Source organism: Ovis aries, chromosome 25 (genome assembly GCF_016772045.2).
Source record: "Ovis aries strain OAR_USU_Benz2616 breed Rambouillet chromosome 25, ARS-UI_Ramb_v3.0, whole genome shotgun sequence".
In the NCBI taxonomy this organism is placed as follows: domain Eukaryota; kingdom Metazoa; phylum Chordata; class Mammalia; order Artiodactyla; family Bovidae; genus Ovis; species Ovis aries.
In genome coordinates, this window is record NC_056078.1 from 15,188,674 (window position 1) to 15,210,175 (window position 21,502).

The following is a 21,502-nucleotide window of genomic DNA, read 5'->3' on the forward strand; positions in this document are numbered from 1 at the left end:
GAATGTGAGCAAGTCCAGGTCAATACTTTGGGTAGGGCAAGTAGACAGTTGAGGCTGGAGCACAGGACACTGCTTTGCAAAGGTAAGTAAAAGGAGGGTCAAGGTCAAAGCAAGAGGGTCTATGTAACTAGGAGGAAGTGTGAGAAGTTAGTGGAGATGCCACAAGGAAGAAGAGAAACACTGAAAACAGAAAGAGATAACTGCTAAAACAAAAACTCTCATATAACTCTACTACTGCCACGACCACCGTTAAACATCAACTGAGCGTGTGCATGCCCCAGGTTCTGCACTGGTACTCCACTTGCATTAATTCATTCATCATCACAGCTACTCTATCAGTTACAACTGTCATTATTCCCATTTTGTATATGAGGAAACTAGAGGAGGGAATGGGGCACAGAAATGTTAACTTACCCAGTGTTACATGGCTAGCAAATGATGGACAAAGATTCAAAGCCAGGCAGTCTGGCTGATGCATACTGTCTCTTTAATGAAATAACTAAAAATGTTCTGGTCAATTTCAGTTTGTGGGTTAAACCATTTCCTAGATGACAGGCTTCATATGTAACAACACTCAAAAATGTGAGGTTTCCTATAACAGTAGAGTACAGTCTCTCTTAACCATTCCTCTTAACTGATTTAGCAGATTAACCACCATCCTTTAGACCAGGGGTCAGAACAGTAAAATCTAGGGGCCAAATCCAGCTGCCACTTGTGTTTATAAATAAAGCTTTATTGAAACACAGTCCTGTCCATCTGCTGATGTATTAAATTATGTACTGTCTACCGCTGCTTTTGTTCTGCAACAACAGAGGTGAGTGGCTGTGACAGAGACTGTGTATACTGAGAAGCCTAAAATATTTACGATTAGATGCTTTACAGAAAAAGTTTGCTAAGCTCTGTTTCTAGGTCCTCTTCAAAATCTACCAACTGGCACCACAGTACATTGGACACTCAAGGTTATGGTCTGCTGCCTAGAACATCACCGTCTTTGTACCCACATGCGGACTGCATGTTTACAAAGACCACTGCATGTTACAAATATATATAACTATATATTTATATAGTTAAAAACATAACTATTTTTATATTTTATAAATATGTTTTGAAATATGAAAATATATTTTATAAATATAAAAATATATAAATTATAAAAAACATAACACTTAACAGGTAAAATAGAAGTATGAAAGGAAAGGCTTTATTTTCCCCTAAGAATACTAAGGTATAAGCCTTGGAGAGCGTTGGTAGAAGTTGATAAATACCAATTATGGTCAAATTAGATATGGGTAGGAAAGCTGAATGGGCTTCCCAGGTGGCACTAGTGGTAAAGAAACACACCAGAAAATGCAGGAGATGAAAGAGACACGGGTTGGATCCCTGGGTTGGGGAGATCCCCTAGAAGAAGGCACAGCAACCCACTCCAGTATTCTTGCCTGGAGAATCCCATGGACAGAGGAGCCTAGCAGGCTACAGTCCATAGGGTTGTGAAGAGCTGGACATGACTGAAGCGACTTAGCTTGCATGCATGCAAGAGAACTGGATAAACTAGAGGAAAATGTTAAAAGTCAAGAAATGTTCTACACTCAGACTGCTTCACAAATGCTTCGGTTTCCTCTCCATTTAACCCTAAACTAGAAACTGCAAAGTAAATACATAAACGAGAAATAAATGTCCATTTGTATATTGAAGGGCTAAAATTAAATGCCTTAGGTATTTATAGATCTATGATTCCTGACCAAAATTGCCATTTGATAATCGGACCAACTGTGCAGCCAGACAGTGACAGCGAGTTTCTTCTAGTGACGCGGAGAATGACGCATTCAAACTCAGTCCTGACATTCTTCTATACTCCATGTTCCGTGAACAACTCTGACCAAGTCTCAGAGTTTATGGTTTAACAACTTGTGGAGAAAAGGTTGCTGCTGCCGCCGTTTAATCGCTAAGTCATGTCCAACTCTTAGCAACCCCATGGACTGTAGCCCACCAGGCTCCTGTGTCCATGGGATTTCCCAGGCAAGAATACTGGAGAGGGTTGCCATTTCCTTCTCCAAGGGATCTTCCTGATCTAAGGATCAAACCTGAGTCTCCTGCATTGGCAAGTGGATTCTTTACCACTGAGCCACCAGGGAAGCCCTGGAGAAAAAGTTAAAACTCCCCTTTCCCTTTTGCGGCTGTGACAGCTGACATCTAAGTCAACCAAAAGAACTCAATTGTGCTTCCAAACTATGCCTGTGCTAGAAACTTTGTGCATGAGCCCTTCTTCACAGAGTGCAAACAACTCTGGGCCAGTTCTAGCCTTGGTTTCTAAGCTGTTAGGGATGAGCAATGTGCCAAGGACACAGAGTTCTTTCTGGCACAAAGCTCTTGTTCTATTTCATTTTGTTAAATAATTGAGTGGACATGGGCCGCGAAGGGATGTTTTCAATATCCCTGGGGTAGAGACTATTGTCATTGGTGATGGTCATTACTCTAGAAGAGTGATCCTGGAAGAGAGCATGCATATGTTTAAAGGTTTTATTAAAATCATTTCTTCTCTTGGTAGCACACAAGGCACGCACGGCACATACCTTAGCTTTAGCTTCTACCTGAGCTCCGTCTTGCACCAGATACCGCACGACTTCGGCCTGGCCGGACCGAGCGGCCATGTGTAGGGCTGTCTCTCCTCTCTGGGGAACAGGAGTCAAAGTGAGTTAAAGACAGCTCTGAAGACTGGCATATTTTCTTTACATAAAGTTTGTGATGGAGGTTTTTGTTTAAATAAAAAGTAGTCCCAAGCACTTCCTTACTGAAACTAGGGAAGAAAGGAAATGAAATGCCCAAGAACTGCCCAGGAGCCTGGCCCATGATGGAAAACTTCAGCGTGAAGTCCACGCAGCACGGCAGGACTGGAAGCTCAATAATCTACAATGCTGCGTCACTGGGGGTTCAAAGGCAGTTGCCACAAGACCAAGAAGGAGACTGGATGAGCAAAGAGGGCAGGTGGAGAGTGCTCTTGGAGGGAGGCACCCCTACCTGGCATGGGCAGACTGCGGCAGTAAATATTCAGGATGCTAGTTGTATCATGCCACACCTTTCTATTTTTCAAAAATAGTAGCAGTGTGGGATATCTGTGTACATTTCTTGAGTGCTGGGCAAAAAATCAGAGTTCAAAACAAAACAAGAAGTGCTGCATAAGCAACACAAAATAAACCCAAGGCCAGATTCGACATGTCCTTGGTTTGCATTCCCAGCTTTATCTCAACAGGTCCTTATCCTATTCTTTGAGCATTATCCCAAGGGGTTCTTTCCTTTGTCACTGGACTTCCCCCACCTCTGCTGCTTTTCACCAAGTAGACTTTTATTCAGATGATCTCATTTTTAAAAATGAAACAACATAGAAAACACACATGGATCAAAATGTTAAAATCAAATATATTCTTCCACACAGAAGTGATGCCCACCTTTAAATTGCTTTTATAAATTTTGCTTGGCTATGTAGGATATTCATCTCTGTGGAAGGATATGCAGAGATAAGGTTCACATGGAAGTTGCTGCTGTTATTACCAGAAAGGTTCTAAGGATGGCGCTTACCATGTTACCCAGTGTTCTCTTTGTAAAGGAAAACACTCTCTCCCTGGCATAAGTACCAGGGAAGATTGCATTCAGCTGAGATCTGGTCTGTTTCTGTCTTGTGGATGTGCTGAGCCCAGCTGCTGGAAGACACAGAGCCTCACAGGACGTCTGCCTTCAGGGCAGAGGCACAGGGTCTTAGGGTTCACCCTTTCTGTGCCAGCATGTCATTTGTTTCACTTTTATTTCTTTAGTGCCCATGAATCCAACTAACGTCCTTATGCTTGTGTCTGGGGTGCCAATATTATTAGGATGCTAAACTGAAAAGCCTGCGAAACAAGGTCAAGGGCCACATGCAGATTGAGAGTGATAAGCCACTCCTTTGACATTTACTATGTTCCATGGGTTTGGACCCAAAATCAAGCACACTAAAGAGAAAATACTTCAAAGTTACTTGAAATCAGAATAAGAAGAGTGTTAGAACTACTTTCTCACATGCAATACTTATCTGTTTTAATTTTACTGGAGTATAGTTGATTTAGAACGTTGTGTTAATTTCTGCTGTACGGCCAAGTATGACTGACTCAGTTATACATATATATATATATATATATATATTCTTTTTCATATTCTTTTCATTATGGTTTAACACAGGATATTGAATATAATTCCCTGCACTGTATGTATGACCTTGTTTATCCATTTTATATAAATAGCTTTTATTTCCTAATTCCAAACTCCCAAGCCTTCCCTCCCAATCCTGCTCCCCCTTGGCAAAGACAAGTCTGTTCTCTGTGTCTGTGAGTCTGTTTCTGCTTCATAGATAGGCTCATTTGTGTCATATTTTAGATTGCACGTATAAGTGAAATCATATGGTATTTGCCTCTTTCTGACATACTTCACTTAGTATGATAATCTCTAGGTCCGTCAATGCATGGAACTTCTTAACACTTCTTAACGCTTCTGTTGAAAAAGAAGACTCTCCCTTTCCAGAAAACTTTACTTTTTAAAGTTTTATTTTTTTAAGTTTTAATATTATGAAGTATAATATTCAGTAGTAAGCTAAACAGCCCCTAAGTCTTAGCAACTGGTGACCAGTTACTGACTGAATGGATCTTGCCTTTTAAGCAAAGGAAACCACAGGTATTCTCAAAATTCTGTCCTTTTAAGTAGTCAGGTAATTAATTTACTTACAACAAAAATAAGTAGGTTGAGAGTAATCTCTTCTAGTTTCAAAAATACTCACAACTGGACCTGCTTTGTTCACAGGGTACTTACCACGTTAGTGGTGTTTGGTGAGGCTCCATGATGCATGAGTTGCGACACGATATTTACATGCCCCATGAAGGCAGCAACATGGATTGGGGTAAGGCCCGACTGGGGGAGGAAAGGGAAATGTCAGCTTGTGGGCTTATTTTCAGAACGATTTGTCTTCCTGCTTATCTGTCTGTCTGCAATTTTATCCATCCATCCTTTCATATTAAGAAAACCAATTTACTGATCAGATCAGGAAACATCTAGACATCACCATCACGTCTTAGGTTCTATATGGCAAATGTAGCAATCATCATCATTTCCCTAAAGCAGGTTCCGTGATTATGAAAGGCCTACGTCATCACCATTAAAGACTTATTTCACACGTCTTATACAGCTCTATGAAGAAACTTTAGACAGAAATACTTTGAAGGTTTTTCCCTTTATTAAATCTTCCTTATCCATATGGCTATGTGTGTGTGTGTATGCATGTGTGGGATTACATACACAGTAGCAAAAAGCCAACTTTTCTTTTCAGATCCTATTCTGGCCTTTAAGAAGGATTCTCATGTACTCAGAATAACTGATTGTATTATACATGAAAGAGCAGGTGGGAGGACAAAGCCATCCCTCTAAGAAATGAGCAGATCAGGTCTCAATCATTAAAATTTGTAACTTTCTGAGTATTATCAAGGGATATAATTAAGGCAAATAGAACAATGGTCACTAGATTAGACCTTCATTTTTTGTGTGTGCTTCAAAGTCCTACTTACACACACACCTCAAAACACTGGTTCTTCTTGTATAAAATGACTCCATCTTAAATGTTTCAGGAATTAATTTCACTTACACCATGAACATCATAGCTTGAAAAAAATATTTAATATGGCCAGAAAAGCTGAGAGAGAAGAAGATAACTAATTTCAACTGAAATTTGAGTAATGTCGAAAAAGATGTGTAAGGAATTCTATACAATGAAAGGGAGACAGAGGACAGAATTCTAGTTGCCAGACTTCAAGCAGTGGGAGCTGAGGAAAAGGAAAGGAAGGAGAACTGTGTTTTAATTCGATGCTTTTTCCCTCCGGCCGGCAAAGTCTAATTAGGACATTTTCGGCTCCGCCTTTTCAAGCCCTCAGGGAGTAGCAGAGCTGACAGTGGAACTTATCGCCACAGGCTGGCATCTCTGGACACTTACTCAGACACCAGTCAGAAATCTTCTTTTATTTCAGAGCCCATTTTGATCTTTAGAAAGGGCTGCCATGCACTGAGAATAAACTTACTCTTTTCTAACTGGAATAACTGAGTGCCTACCAGGGAGCCAGAAATCAGTACTAATATTTTCCATCATTTAGTATTTTCAAGTTGTGAAGGTTAGAAATCAAGGTAAATAATTCACTTGTGGATGAGAAACTGAGGCAAAGCAACAATGACTGGACTAGACCTTAGTGTCTACATTTGCTTCAAATGCTAGAGTCTTTAATGATGCATTCAACAAGCCTTTATTGGATGATCTACTATGGAATCTACTGTGCTGTGGGTACCTTAAGACCAGTAAGAGTCAGGCCTGCCTTGGTGGGGACTGCAGTTTTGGGGTGGCAGGGGGTGGGGAGTGCGATGGGTCATAAGTGAGCCAGCTGGATAAGCGCTTTGATGGAAATACACCTAGAATGTGGTGATGGTCCCCAGGAGGAGCTCTGGAACCAGATCAAGGGTTAGGGGAGGACTCCTGGAGAAGGTGGCCCCAGATCTGGTCCTCAAAGACATGCATGCCTAGCCTGGAAGCGGGCGATTCATGGAGGGTGCGGAGATGCAGGGTGAACAAAGGGAGTCCAGTCTAGGGAAGGCCAATGGCTAAAATCCAACGGGACCAGAGTGATACAGGTGGGTCGGGGATGGGTTAGTCTGGAGGGTAGATGCCAGACTCAGTTTCCCTTGTTGCAGGCTCAGCCCTGATCCCAATAGATGGCTTCTCTGAGTTCCGTGTTGGTTTATATGAAAGAAACCTAGAGCTACCCTTTTACTAACTTCAGCAACTGTATGTTTCATTAATTCTGAGTTTTTCCAGAGAGCAATCCTTCATCACCACACAGAGCTTATGTCATGCAGGGTTTCCCAACTGTGGCACACATGACATTCTGAGCCAGATAATCCTTTATTGTTGGAGGCTGGGCTGTGCACTGTGAAATATTTAGTTGCAACTCTGGCCTCTCGCCACTAGATGCCAGTAGCACCATCCAGTTGCGACAACGAGAAATTTTTCCAGACAGCCAAATGCCTCATGGCGGGGCAAATCCACGCCTACACAGGGTTTGAGAAGCACTGCAGTAAAGTACATTAATGCACGTAAATTACACTTGGAGTGATGGCACCCCGCCAGCACGATGCATGTGTGTGGGTTATGCTTCTGGTTATGGCGTTGTGCTGAGTATTTGCACTCTCCTCCCACACTCCTGTCTGCTCTCCTAAGAACTGGCAGCCCCTTCGGGAATGGTTCAGAAAGTGCTAAGACAACCTCACACAGTACAACTAGCTGGTTGTCAGGAAGGGTACTGGGACTCTGGCTGCTGAGGCTATACATGGGGGACCCCAGAAATCCTCCTCTCCTTACCTCGGTTACGGCTTGGATGGATGCACCGTGTTTCAAAAGGAGTTCCATCACTTTAATTCGATTCTTCTTGCAGGCAATGTGAAGAGGGGTAAAGCCATTCTGCAAGGGAAAAAGACACAGACCTATTTGATTACATTCCATTGAGCTCCACTTCCTATGCACGGTAAAATACCTCTGCAAAAGTGATGTCTGTAAAGATTTGGAAATGAGCAGAAACAATGGGAGGTTAAACTGAATGTAGGTTCTTTTCTGGAAGCACAGGTAGTCTACCTGCTCCCAGGAACCCAACGTGCCCTGATAATCATGAACAGGAAGCAAATTTTGGTGATAGGTTCCTAGTAGTTAAGGCAAAATGGTCATGCATCTTTTGAAAATTTTTAGAGACTTTTTTGATGTGAACCATTTTTTTTAAGTCTTTAGTGAATTTGTTACAATATTGCTTCCGCTTTATGCTTTGGTTTTTTGGCTGCAAGGATGTGGGATCCTAGCTCCCTGAGCAGGGATCGAACCTGCATCCCCCACTTTGGAAGGTGAAGTCTTAACCACTGGACCACCAGGGGAGCCGCTCATCCATCCTTTTAGATTCTTTGACTCTGGAATTTACTCTCCCAACTATGTCCCTCCTTCACCTCAAAAACACACACTAAAAACATCTGGGCCAAAAATTTGTCCAAGGGAGCAAAAAGTTAAACAACTCAACATTAGTTAGAACATTTGGTTTAATATTTAATCAAATAAAGGAACTTGCTTTTTCACAAATTACCTACCTAGCTGTACTACTTGCTAAGTGAGACCATGGGGCCTATTTTTGTCACCACAGAGAACTGAAGACCCTCAGGATCCACCATGAAAGCTGCAGGTGCTTCTGTGGGGGTTTTGAGACCACTTACCAGGCCATAGTCCATCCTAGGATGACAGGCTACAACCTCCATAACCTCCTTCTGTTGTGAAATCTTCAGAGTCAGAGGAAAATGAGGGTCAGAGCCCACACCCTGTTGTAAGGCTTCTTTTCTTGTATGGAAAAATGAGTCATGGCTGCTCATTTCTTTTCATCCTGTCTCAGAATTCAAAGATATGTCTGATATGCTGGGCCAGTTAGCAGCTCCTAAAATGCTGCTCCAGGAAAAGCCTTTAGAATTGCGAAGGCCAAGGAGCTGCCCAGGATCTGAGCGGCTCCTTCCTGCCCATTCTTTCCTGGCCACTCCAAATCTCAGAGCCCACAGACTGTCAAAGGTAATGAGCTGCAAGGCAGCAGAGCCCCTTCCTAAAATAGTTGATCAGATGACAGCCCTGACCGCAAAATTGCTAGTAAACACATAGGTTTTCCCTAACATTTGGTGACATATTTTTTTCCTAAACATGAGTATTTCTTCTGAACTAAATTTAAACAGCTTACTAAATTGGGACATTTATTTTTCTAAAGACAACAGATACCATATCATTGTGAAAACCAAACTATATAGTAAGGCTCAAGGTTAAAATAGCAAGTCATTCTAGGAGTTAAGACTGCAAAGCTAGACCAAAATTTTGATTTGCATCTCAATGAAAAGGAGATGACAGGTGATGTTTCATTACCTTACATGGTTAACATCACATCAGATTTCCATGCATTGGAGAAGGAAATGGCAACCCACTCCAGTGTTCTTGCCTGGAGAATCCCAGGGATGGTGGAGCCTGGTTGGTGGGCTGCTGTCTACGGGGTCGCACAGAGTCAGATATGACTGAATCGACTTAGTAGCAGCAGCAGGTTTCCACTCACAAGTTCCTAGACGTCTCATGTTCAAGGTTTTTTTTTTTTTTTATCATTTTGCCTATATTTTTAGATCTCAGAAAAAAACTTTGAATTCACAGAGTTATCACTTTACCTACCAGAAGATAAGTTGACCAACTCAGTTTTTTTGCACTTGTACAGTCTGTGGGTTTATTTACATAAGAGAATCACAAATGTGACTATAAAGAGGCTAATGATTTAAATCAGCCTCACCAGCCTTGGTTATGGTGGAAATAAAAGGGTTTATAAATTTACAAGAAGGCTACTGAAGGTTGACAAGAAGTATATACTTTACTAAACTAGACCTTCCATTTTCACGGAGTCCCTTTGCGTGTAGGGGTAGCATGTGGTCAGCAAGACAACACAGGCTGGACTTGTGAGCTGAGCCACTCACCAGGGCTTTGGCGTTGGGATTAGCTTTCTTGTCCAAGAGAACCTTGGCGACTTTGTAATGGCCACAGTGGGCAGCTACGTGCAGGGCGGTCAGGTAGTCATTGGTGACGTCATCCACAGGCACATTATGCTGGAGGAGAAGCTGGACGCAGTTTAAATGATCCCCCTGTGTAGCCATGTGCAGTGGAGACAATCCATTCTGGAACACAGAAGAAAAGTGGAGTTGACTGTTTACCTTTCATTTGCAAATGGGCCCAACACAAAATGTAGTACAAATATGAACAGATGAAAACCCTAGGTTTGCACATGGAAATACCATCTCTTTTTAAAAGGTTTTGCGGCAACCGTTTTGAACTGCAGTTCCTTTCCAAACTTCCCTGGTAGCTCAGAGGTTAAAGTGTCTGCCTGGAATGCAGGAGACCAGGGTTCGATCCCTGGGCTGGGAAGGTCCCCTGGAGAAGGAAATGGCAACCCACTCCAGTACTCTTGCCTGGAGAATCCCATGGAGGGAGGAGCCTGGTAGGCTACAGTCCATGGGGTCGCAAAGAGTTGGACAAGACTGAGCGACTTCACTTTCACTTTCCTTTCTAAACTAGTCCTCCCATGTCTTATATCAATCAAAAATAAAATTTCAAAGATAATTTCTTTCTCAAATTTAAAACTGGTGTGACATTTGGGCAGTGGAAATCTCTTCATGCTATCAAACTGTAAATGAAATGTAGACAAAATGATAATACTATCAGGAAAATCTGAAGTTTGGCTATTTGATGATATAGAGGAAATGATTATCAGTTGGGATGTATTGTGGTTATTCAGAAGATAAAGAGTCCTCAGCTCTTAGACATGATGTATTGAAGTGTTCACTGGTGAGGGAGGGTTCACTCTGAAACAATGCATGGATGTTGAGGTCCAGGGAGCAGGGTACAAGGTGGCGAGCAAGCACGTGGCCCTCATGCTGTGAATCAGGAGGCTGAGTGATGCGCACTGAGGGCTTTACTTTGCTATTTTTTCTGCACACATTTGAAAATTTTGTAATAAAAGGAATTTCCATGACTTGAAAAGATAAAAACAGTGTAAACTGCACTAAGTGAAAGTGAAAGTGAAGTCGCTCAGTCGTGTCCGACTCTTTGCGACCCCATGGACTGTAGCCTATCAGGCTCCTCTGTCCATGGGATTTTCCAGGCAAGAGTGCTGGAGTGGATTGCCATTCCCTTCTCCAGGGGGTCTTCCCAACCCAGGGATCAAATCCGGGTCTCTCTCATTGCAGGCAGACACTTTACCATCTGAGCTAGGGCCACTGCTGATTGCATCCCTGATGACATGGAATTCTGACTGTGTGGATCACAACAAGCTATGGAAAATTCTGAAAGAAAGGGGAATAACAGACCACCTGAGCTGCCTCCTGAGAAATTTGTATGCAGGTCAGGAAGCAACGGTTAGAACTGGACATGGAACAACAGATATTCCAAATAGGAAAAGGAGTACATCAAGGCTGCATATTGTCACCCTGCTTATTTAACTTATATGCAGAGTACATCATGAGACATGCTGAGCTGGATGAAACACAAGCTGGAATCAGGATTGCCGGGAGAAATATCAATAACCTCAGATATGCAGATAACACCACCCTTATAGCAGAAAGTGAAGAACTAAAGAGCCTCTTGATAAAAGTGAAAGAGGAGAGTGAAAAAGCTGGCTTAAAGCCCAACGTTCAAAAAACTAGGATCATGGCATCTGGTCCCATCATTTCACAACAAATAGATGGGGAAACAGTGGAAACAGTGACAGACTTTATTTTTGGGGGCTCCAAAATCACTGCAGATGATGACTGAAGCCGTGAAATTAAAAGATGCTTACTCCTTGGAAGGAAAGTTATGACCAACCTAGATAGCATATTCAAAAGCAGAGACATTTGCCAACAAAGGTCTGTCTAGTCAAAGCTATGGTTTTTCCAGTAGTCATGTGTGGATGTGAGAGTTGGACTGTGAAGAAAGCTGAGCACCGAAAAGTTGATGCTTTTGAGCTGTGGTGTTGGAGAAGACTCTTGAGAGTCCCTCAGACAGCAAGGAGATCCAACCAGTCCATCCTAAAGGAAATCAGTCCTGAATATTCTTTGGAAGGACTGATGCTGAAACTGAAACTCCAATACTTTGACCACCTGATGCAAAGAACTGACTCATTTGAAAAGACCCTCATGCTGGGAAAGATTGAAGGCAGGAGAAGGGGACAACAGAGGATGAGATGGCTGGATGGCATCACTGACTCGATGGACGTGAGTCTGAGTGAACTCCGGGAGTTGATGATTGACAGGGAGGCCTGGCGTGCTGCGATTCACGGGGTCGCAAAGAGTCAGACATGACTGAGTGACTGAACTGAATTGAACTGAACTGAACTGCTTAAGACTGAAAAGGATAAAGTAAGGCAGGGACAAATTGGTATTCACTAGATTGATTTTTATTTGCTCATTCTATATTACTAATACTTGTCATTGACTATTGATCTCTTCTCACATCAGTGTCGAAAGGACAACTTTTCCCATCAATCTGGTGCCCCCATATGTTTACAATGAGGAATGGCAAGCCTCTGACCGACTAATATTCAGTTTAAATTAACTGGATTCAATGACACGTCATCATACAATAAGTAAAACACTGGCTTGGATTGCTGAGAGATGGCACAGTAGGGTACAAGGCAAACAAAACCTTTAAAAAGGCTTGGCATGACACTTAGCATTCAGTACATGTTTCCCAATGAAGGCAAAAGCCAGGTATTAGATAGATATCACTCTCTTCAGGCATGTTCCCTTTAAATATGGGGGCAACATGGAGCGGCCTGGGGAAATTCCCAGAGAATCCAGTTATCAAGAGAGGCTTTAGTAGTTAACATAACCTGGTTTAACCTAGATGGGGCGGGGAAGTGACAGTAAATTTAGTTTTTAAAAAAATCATCATCACTGAACTTTGAAAAAAATGATATACTAAATAAGCACTGATGATTTCTGAATCCTCTGGGCCAAGTTAAACTCCCCTAATTTCTCTGTGAATGACATAAAACAACAGTTTAAGGGGGGATAAAAGCAAGTTTTCCTTTGATCACTCTCATGGCGTCACTCACACACCCCATCATGTATTTTAACTATTTGTGTTTCTTGAAAGCAAGAGTTTCATGGGTTAAAATTTCCCCATACTGCCCAGCAGAGAGCCTTGTATATACAGAAAGAGCTCCATAAATAACTGTGTAAATTTAAAGCCTCCATACGTGGCCAGTCAATCGGGATATTTCTGCCTAAAAATTTCCGCTTCGACATCTTGAACCAAAGTAAAAACTAAGGTGCGACCAAGAATGGGAACCCTTCTCATCTGAGACACTGCCACCCACGAGCATATGCACTAGTTTATCTCCTGCCAAAACATCCCTCAGCTTTGTGTGTTGACACAGCCTTAGAGGAAAACATGAAGCAAACAAAGAAACAAACTCTGAGAGGACAAATGACTTAGTGAAGATTGGAAATGGGTGGCAGTGTCACAAAAAGAAGGAAACTCTCTAATGATACACAAAACCACCACCTCTGAATGGGTAACTTACAGGTCACTGGGGAAGCACCAGAAAAAAAAAAAAACCACCATCTGCCTTGTGGACGGAGAAGGCAATGGCACCCCACTCCAGTACTCTTGCCTGGAAAATCCCATGGATGGAGGAGCCTGGAAGGCTGCAGTCCATGGGGTCGCTGAGGGTCGGACACGACTGAGCGACTTCACTTTCACTTTCATGCATTGGAGAAGGAAATGGCAACCCGCTCCAGTGTTCTTGCCTGGAGAGTCCCAGAGACTGGGGAGCCTGGTGGGCCGCCGTCTCTGGGGTCCCACAGAGTCGGATACGACTGAAATGACTTGTGGAGGGCCTTATTATGTATATACAGCATCTCATCAAGTTAAAAACATAGGTCCAGGGTGATGCTTTTTCTTAGCTCGGAAAGATAGACGTCTTGAAGATTTAGAGATGGTCTTGAAGTTCAGAATGCATTCATCCACTTAATAGGTAACAGGTGTTGATTGAGGTGCTTGGGGAAGCACACTGAACATAAGACAAAGTTCTTGTTTTCATTTCATTGAAGAAAGAGGTAGCAAACAAGTAAAGCAACCAAGAAGGTCTCTCTGAGAAGATGACATCTGAGCTGAGAAATAGGTGAAGAGATCTGGGACAGACTGAGAAAGCTCAGTATGAGGAAACAGGAAAGGAGAACAGTCTTGGTGTATGATAGGAAGTGGAAGGAGGCTGCTTGGCTGGAGATGGTGAGGACCAGAGATGAGTCTGATGGTCAGATTCTGGTAAGGACTTCCCAGCGCAGTGGGCATGGGGACTTCCGGATAAACATGGTAGAAGTGATGTGTGTGTTTATCCAAACTTTCACAAGCTCCACTGAAAAACATGAAGGGAATTAAAAGACAGAATCCATGGGGCACACACACAGTCACACAATGGGAAAGAAAACAAAAATGTGTGTGATGTCTACTTTAGAATATGAGAAGAGATTTTAAGTGTGTTAGCTTATCCAGGAGAAAGGAGAAGGCTGACACCTAAGTGCCTGGTGAAGGGTATAATCTGTGGTATGCTGGTAAACGGCTCACGATAGCTCTATGAAAACAGGTAGCACTTGCCGATTTATACTGCGTAAAGACCTCTACTCTATGACAATGTCAAGCTACCAACATGATGTTACTGAATATGGAATTAGGAAGAGATGTACATCATAGGGGCAACAGTGTGGCTCCAGTATACTACAGCGTACGATGAAGAGAATGGCTTCACCTCCCAGATGTCCAAAAGGCGACAACATGGAAACATGGTACCTTGGGGGATAAAGATGGGGCTTGGGACCAAAAGCTGGATTGGCTGCCCATGGAACTGTCAGATCTATAGGTCCTTCCAACCCAACAAAACCAAATGACTTCCCCCCTGTGCCTTGCAGGAAACCAGAAATTAAATCTCTGGAGATTCTGGACTCTGGGCCCAGGGCTGAGCAGAGGGCAGTGGTTAGGCTCTGATTCAGAACAGGCACTCAGAAGGAAGGACAGAATAGCTGTTAGAAGAGTATGGTCTCTAGAGTTAGACTACCTAGGTTCAACTCTTTGTTCTGACACAAAATGAGACATCTCAAGAAAGTTACTCTATTGCTTTGGGTCTCAGTTTCCTCATCTATAAAAAGGGCATAATGAAACTCATGTCTCAGGGTTATTGTGAGGAGTAAATGGGTTAATACATGTAAAGTACTCAGAGCCTGGTATGTAGTAATCACTATGTAACTATTGTTATCACTGTTATCATTAAGGTATACATCGAAGCCCAGGAGAACGATAGCTCCTTTTCCTTACCCAACATATTCACCTAGGAGTACCCTGAGAAAGGCTTGGAACTCGTCTCTCAAAAAACCATACCTCCTAGAGAAAGGGCAACTAATCCTGACATTAGGGACCTCTCTGAACCACCTGAAAGGGGCCCTGCCTGCGGCACTCATGAAGCTCACACGCAAAGGTGAGTGCCTGGCACATGTGGTCAGGTAGACCATGGCGGGAAACTCCCACCGCAAAAGAGACAGCCAAAGCCAACAAAGACGTACAAAGAAACCTGAGGAGTTAGGGACAGATGAGAGGTGGAAGAATTTAAAGAAAATTCATCTTAAATGTTTTCTGAAAGGCAACAGAATGTATTGCATCTGTAAAATAAGAACTGGATGCTTTAAGAAGCTCTCAGAGGACAAGAAAATGTTCTTGCGTATTAAAACCATCAAAAAATAATCGAGATTTCTTAGGGAAAAAAAGCCAAATACACAATGAGATGAACAACAGGAGAAGAAAGAGGAGACAATGATTTGCTTTTTAATTGTGCCCATATTGCTCTGATAAGATGAAAATTAATTTTCAAGAGAATGATGAGAATTAATTTGAGACTTTTTAGGCAGGAGGCTGATGTGATTTGGTTGATGTTTACATGGCCGCTCTTACTGCAAAATGGGAACAGGATTAGAAGTGAGCAGGCGGGGAGGTGGGGGACAAGTAAGGAAGTGATTATAGCAGTTTAGGAAGATGATGCAGTTCAAAGAGAGCAGCGGGATTAAGAGAAGATAGATATGGACTATGTGAAAGGAAACGGAACAAGTAGAGCGGTTTAGATGAGAAGCACTCAAAAGTCCAAGATGTCATCATGTGCAATGAAAAAGGGTGGCTGCTTAATTATATGGGATAATTTCTCCAACGCTTGCCAATCTAAACTCTGTGTGATGAGTGATAAAATTGTTCAGACAACCTTGACCCTGTCCGTCTTCACTGAAGGTTGAGTAAACACTGATCAAAGTGCAAACAGGAGTAATACGTGTTTTGTGGTTGTTCATGTTTAGAAATTACGGCTCTTTATAAAGCTTAACATAGCTTCAAAAAGTCACTAGTTTGATTTATAAAAATAGTAATGACTCTGAGGTAGTTTGTATGTCCCCAAATTTATTTACAAAATATTGTTTTTCAAATATTAGTAAATGGTCTTACCATTTAAAAAACTCAGAAGACACTTAGTAAAACATTTTTTTTTTTTAAGGCAATCATCATGTTTTCCTTTCAGGTATGTCAACTGTTCCAAAGGCCTAAGGTGCAATCTTTCCAAAGTTTCCAGCCTTTATCACTTAAATAATACCTTGGTGTTTTTGTTTTTTTTTTTTTTTTAAATAGTCTGTGAACTCTCAAGAAATCAACTGAGGGTCAGGAGAAAAGGTGCCAGCACCCAGACTTCAGACTGTAAATCTTACAGTCTTTCTTTTCCCAACAAGCAATCATTTCTGAGCTATGGAGAAACTTCGTAGAATAAAATAAAACAGTAATTGTTTCTGAAACAAAAACAAAAGTAACACACACACAAATGACTCTGTGGTAGAGGGTGTTCCATCTGAAGGCCTCATGAACTCAGACTTGATCCTGAGGGTCTCTAAAGATTTGGTGCACAGAGCACACTAATTGCTACATTCAAACTACAGCGAATTCTATGTGATCAGAAGGCTGGGTAAAATAACCAAAGGGTTCAAAGCTAAACACAGTGCGATTCTCAAACACCTGGGGAGAGATTACCTTGGTTTTGGAGAGAATGGGGGCAGCCCGATCGAGCAGCATCTCCACCACCTGCTCATGACCACTTCTTGCTCCACAGTGCAGCGGCGTCAGGCCGTCCTATCAAAAAAGGCAACGTTTTCAAATACATTCAGTGGGAAGCTCCATGAATGAGCGTATTTCATCAAGATTCAGCGTGGCATCCAAAGTGCTGTGGACCAGCAAGCTTCAAATATTTACTCATGTATCTCATAGTATAATTCTATTTTTTCAACTAAAGAACTGAATTTTTCATAAGTTTAGGCAGTGGTCAAGTGTGTAATTCCCTGCAAAGCTGAGAGTTAAAAGTGTAACTGTTCCACTACTCTTTTGACTATCCAATGGAATCTAAGAACTATAAATGATTGTGTATCCACCATTTAAAAAAATACTATAAACTTTTCAAATAGGAATTTGTAACAGGAATTTTACATTGCTCCTTTTTGCTCCTGCATGTCTATTTCCATTTCATTTCCCCCATATAATTGTATCTTCACGTAATATAATTTTATGCTTGTTTTTTATTGATTACCATATCATACTTCCCTGCTGCAAAAAAACATAAATCTAAATTTAAAAAAAAGTTTAAAGATTTTCTGAGAACACAAGCCTTTAAGTGTCAAAAATAAATCTCCTGATTGGAATTATAATTATTCAAACACAATGGATCAAAGCAGCAACACATTATAAATTTTATGATTATTAAGCAAGAGTCATAATTTATTAAAAATTCCTCTCTGAATGACATATGTTTTTTCACAATTTACTGATAGAATGAGACAGGATTCAGCATCAATACTTTCCTAATTTTTGTCTTTATAAATGTTAGTGCTGAGACATCTTGTCTGCATTAATACATAGTTGGACTTTTGGCAATACCACTAATTCTCTGAATTACATGCCCAAAATCACTTAATAACTTTTCATCAAAGATTTTTTCAAAGATCCATCATAAGAAAACTTCATTAGGTCTTTTCTGTTAGCAGCAATAGAAGAATTCGATTATCTAAGCACCAGAAGCATGCAGTTCTTAACAGGACACCAGTGATCTGAGCTCTTCCCTTCACCTCAGAGGTTTTGCACCGTGGGGCCTTGTGGGTTACAGTTAGAGTCAGGGCCTTTCTTTAGGACAAGGAGAGAAGGGCTACTGTATAAAAAAAAAAAGTGAGAAAGGAGAATTAACAGGGAAGTGAGGAAGTGGAAATTTATTCATTTAAACGATCTAAATGGCTCCAAATCATATGAAGAAGTTTTCACACATCTTGGTTTTGTTTCCCATCTTGAAGATTCCTGCTGTTGACTACCTGAATATCTACCCTAAAGATAGCCATATTTTAAAATACGTCAAAAGCTGATTCAAGTCACTTTCTAGCCTACATGAACAGATCTTGTAAGTAAGCCTAATTATCTAATACGTAGTCAATAAGGTACAATCCTATTTCTAAACTACTAGCCAAATCTCAGTACAATTAAAATTCCTTAAAATATGAGATTTGAATCACAAATATGATACGAGTTGGACTGTATATTCTTTGAACATGTTTAAATATTCTTCCTTTTATGCTAATTTCAAACACTTGCTCTTCTAAAGCAAACTAAAGCAATATAATAATAGTCTTCCAAGTCAGAAACAGCATTTTCCTAACAAAATAGAATAAAGTAAAATCTGAGAAGACATTAAAAGTATACCATGAAGGCAAATGTCTTCCCAGTAATGTAAAATCTGAAAATAACTGAAGAAGAAATAATACAATAATCACATCTAACTTCTGACCCACAAAATTCACATTCTCTGAATGTGACTGTCTTTTATGAACTAAAAGGTCAAATTTGATTCTCTCATTTCTCGTAAGTACACTCTGGATGACAGAATACACGTAGGCATTTTTAAACTATGGTCACACACAAAATTATTCATCTTTGAAAACTCATTTATCATTTTCAAAGAAAACTCATTTATATCTTTGAAAATGATCTTCCCCCAAGCAAAACCCTACATACTGAATATAAAGTGTTTGGCTACCTAAGAGGAAAATCTATTTCAACTCCTTAATCTTTTGAAATACATTGTTCCTTATACAGACATATATAATTTTGCTGACTTCATCCTGCGAAAAAGGTTTTAATCATGGGAAAACTTCAAACCTATTTCAGACAAAAGTAGACTGAATAGTGTAATGAGTCCCTAGGTACCTGGTGGACAGCAAAAACAAATGTCACCTTGGCATCCCCGTTGATTCATCTCTATCCTGACCTTTTCTTTTTTCTTCTATTGTTTTGAAGCAAATCCAAGACACTGGATCACTGTATCCTTACAACTACCCTTATACAGAAGGGTATAGTCTTTATTCTGTAAATTAAGACTCTCAGGTTTAAAGAAGTTAAATGACTCATCTAAGGTGTCACAGGCTGAATTCAGCAAGAGGTCAGTGCTGGCTGCAGGACCAATAAGACATGTCTTGGCAGGAATTATTAAGACAAAGCCTCTCTGCTCAAACTTTCGGACACTCCTCGCCTTCCTTTATATTTTGCAGCTGCTACTTCTGATCTCCGGTGTTCGGGTATTAAAAACTCATAGAATCTGGGAACTCAGCCAGGAAAGGTGACTTTTTCTCAGTCGTGTCAGAGCGGTGAAGGGCTTTGCATTCTAGCCACTGCTTGTTTTACCGCCTTGTTCCAATGATAAAGTCTGCACGCTCCCCAAGGAAAGCCTCACGGGTTCCTAGCCCAACAGAGCTACCCGAAGCACAGCTCTATCAACTGCAGTTTTACTTGCAGTGTCTTAAACACTGATTGCGAATGTCTAACTCTTTTGGATCCTCTGCAGATTTGCTCTATAACTTTTCACAGGTGCATGGCTCTTCAAATAGCCAGAAGCCCAGCAGGAGAGATCCTTCTCAGCAGGAAGCTGTGTAAGATGTCACGACTATCTGACTGCACCGACAGTGCCGGCCTGGCTGCTGGGACAGTCACAGGTCAGTGGAAAACCAGTGCCTGGAGTTAATGTGAGATCTTTAATTAGCATCATAGTTTATACAGTCACGAAGATCAAAAAGACTGGCTGATCCACATTGAGATGGAAAAGTATAAGTCACATAGTGATTCACAGTTCTGTTTAAAAGAGAGAGAGAGAGAGAGCTGGGATTGACATTACTTAATACCATTTTTGGAGGACAAAAAGTAAACATTTAAATTTTGAACTAATTTCTTGGGCTTTGAAATAGGTGGGACATCATTCACATTCCTGAAGCACTGCTCTGATGATACCTCTGTGTTCATAATCTTTAATAACTGATTCAGTCTTCAGTGAAGTCTAAATTCCTCAGGTTAGCATTCAAAGTCTTCCAATCAGTCGCTGCTACACTTAACCTTTGCCTAATCCCCCTCCCTTCCACCTCAATTATACTCTTTGCAGTCCCTGGCAAAAGCCTCTCCTGTTCTTGTTTCTCTGCTTTGTGTGCACTATTTCATGTACCCCAAACTTCCCTTTCCACTTTCACCAAGATCCAAACCTTATTGTTTAAAATATAGGTTTTCTTTGAGGGCTTATTCAGGGTAGACATAACCATTTGACCATCAGGATTCCCCCCATATTTTATCTGAACCTCTGTGGGAAACTATGACATTTTGCTTAGTATTTTAGTTATTTGTGGACATGCATTATCATTCCAATGAGTTTGTTTCTGAGGGCTAAGTTAATGGCTTAAAAGGTATACTTGAATCTCATAGAGAAGGTAACTCAGTACCATGTTCATGAAATTGCTTAATAAAAATGACTGAGTAAATGAGAATGAGTGGGTGAATGAATGGGCTTTTAGGCTAGTCTTTTAAAGATGTTTTCTAGTTAGCTGCTTAAAAATTCCTTGCCTTCTTATTTTCTATGTTTAAGACTAGACTGATTTTATACCCTTCAGTTCAGTTCAGTTCAGTCACTCAGTCGTGTCTGACTCTTTGTGACCCCATGAATCGCAGCACGCCAGGCCTCCCTGTCCATCACCAACTCCCAGAGTTCACTCAGACTCATGTCCATCAAGTCGGTGATGCCATCCAGCCATCTCATCCTTGGTCATCCCCTTCTCCTCCTGCCCTCAATCCCTCCCAACACCAGAGTCTTTTCCAATGAGTCAACTCTTTGCATGAGGTGGGCAAAGTACTGGAGTTTCAGCTTTAGCATCATTCCTTCCAAAGAACAGCCAGGACTGACCTCCTTCAATATGGACTGGTTGGATCTCCTTGCAGTCCAAGGGACTCTCAAGAGTCTTCTCCAACACCACAGTTCAAAACCATCAATTCTTCGGCGCTCAGCTTTCTTCACAGTCCAACTCTCACATCCATACATGACCACAGGAAAAACCATAGCCTTGACTAGACAGACCTCTGTTGGCAAAGTAATGTCTCTGCTTTTTAATATGCTGTCTAAATTGGTCATAACTTTCCTTCCAAAGAGCAAGCATCTTTTAATTTCATGGCTGCAGTCACCATCTGCAGTGATTTTGGAGCCCCCAAAATAAAGTCAGCCACTGTTTCCACTGTTCCCCCATCTATTTCCCATGAAGTGATGGGACCGGATGCCATGATCTTCGTTTTCTGAATGTTGAGCTTTAAGCCAACTTTTTCACTCTCCTCTTTCATTTTCATCAAGAGGCTTTTTAGTTCCTCTTTACTTTCTGCCATAAGGGTGGTGTCATCTGCATATCTAAGGTTATTGATATTTCTCCCAGCAATGTTGATTCCAGCTCGTGCTTCTTCCAGCCCAGCGTTTCTCATGATGTACTCTGCATAGAAGTTAAATAA

At 41.3% G+C, this 21,502-nt stretch overlaps 1 protein-coding gene across 16 annotated transcripts in view; it reads right to left on the reverse strand.

Annotated features, from left to right (window-relative positions):
• The window catches only part of ANK3 (ankyrin 3), a 755,525-nt gene that overhangs the window by 169,120 nt on the left and 564,903 nt on the right, over nt 1-21,502 (reverse strand). For all 16 annotated transcript variants that reach the window (XM_060406459.1, XM_060406456.1, XM_060406452.1 and 13 more), the window contains 5 exons: nt 16,691-16,789; nt 9,580-9,777; nt 7,415-7,513; nt 4,831-4,929; nt 2,571-2,669 (listed from right to left, as the gene is read on the reverse strand). In XM_060406459.1, coding sequence (XP_060262442.1) covers nt 2,571-2,669; nt 4,831-4,929; nt 7,415-7,513; nt 9,580-9,777; nt 16,691-16,789 — 594 coding nt within the window. The remainder of the gene's footprint in view (nt 1-2,570; nt 2,670-4,830; nt 4,930-7,414; nt 7,514-9,579; nt 9,778-16,690; nt 16,790-21,502) is intronic.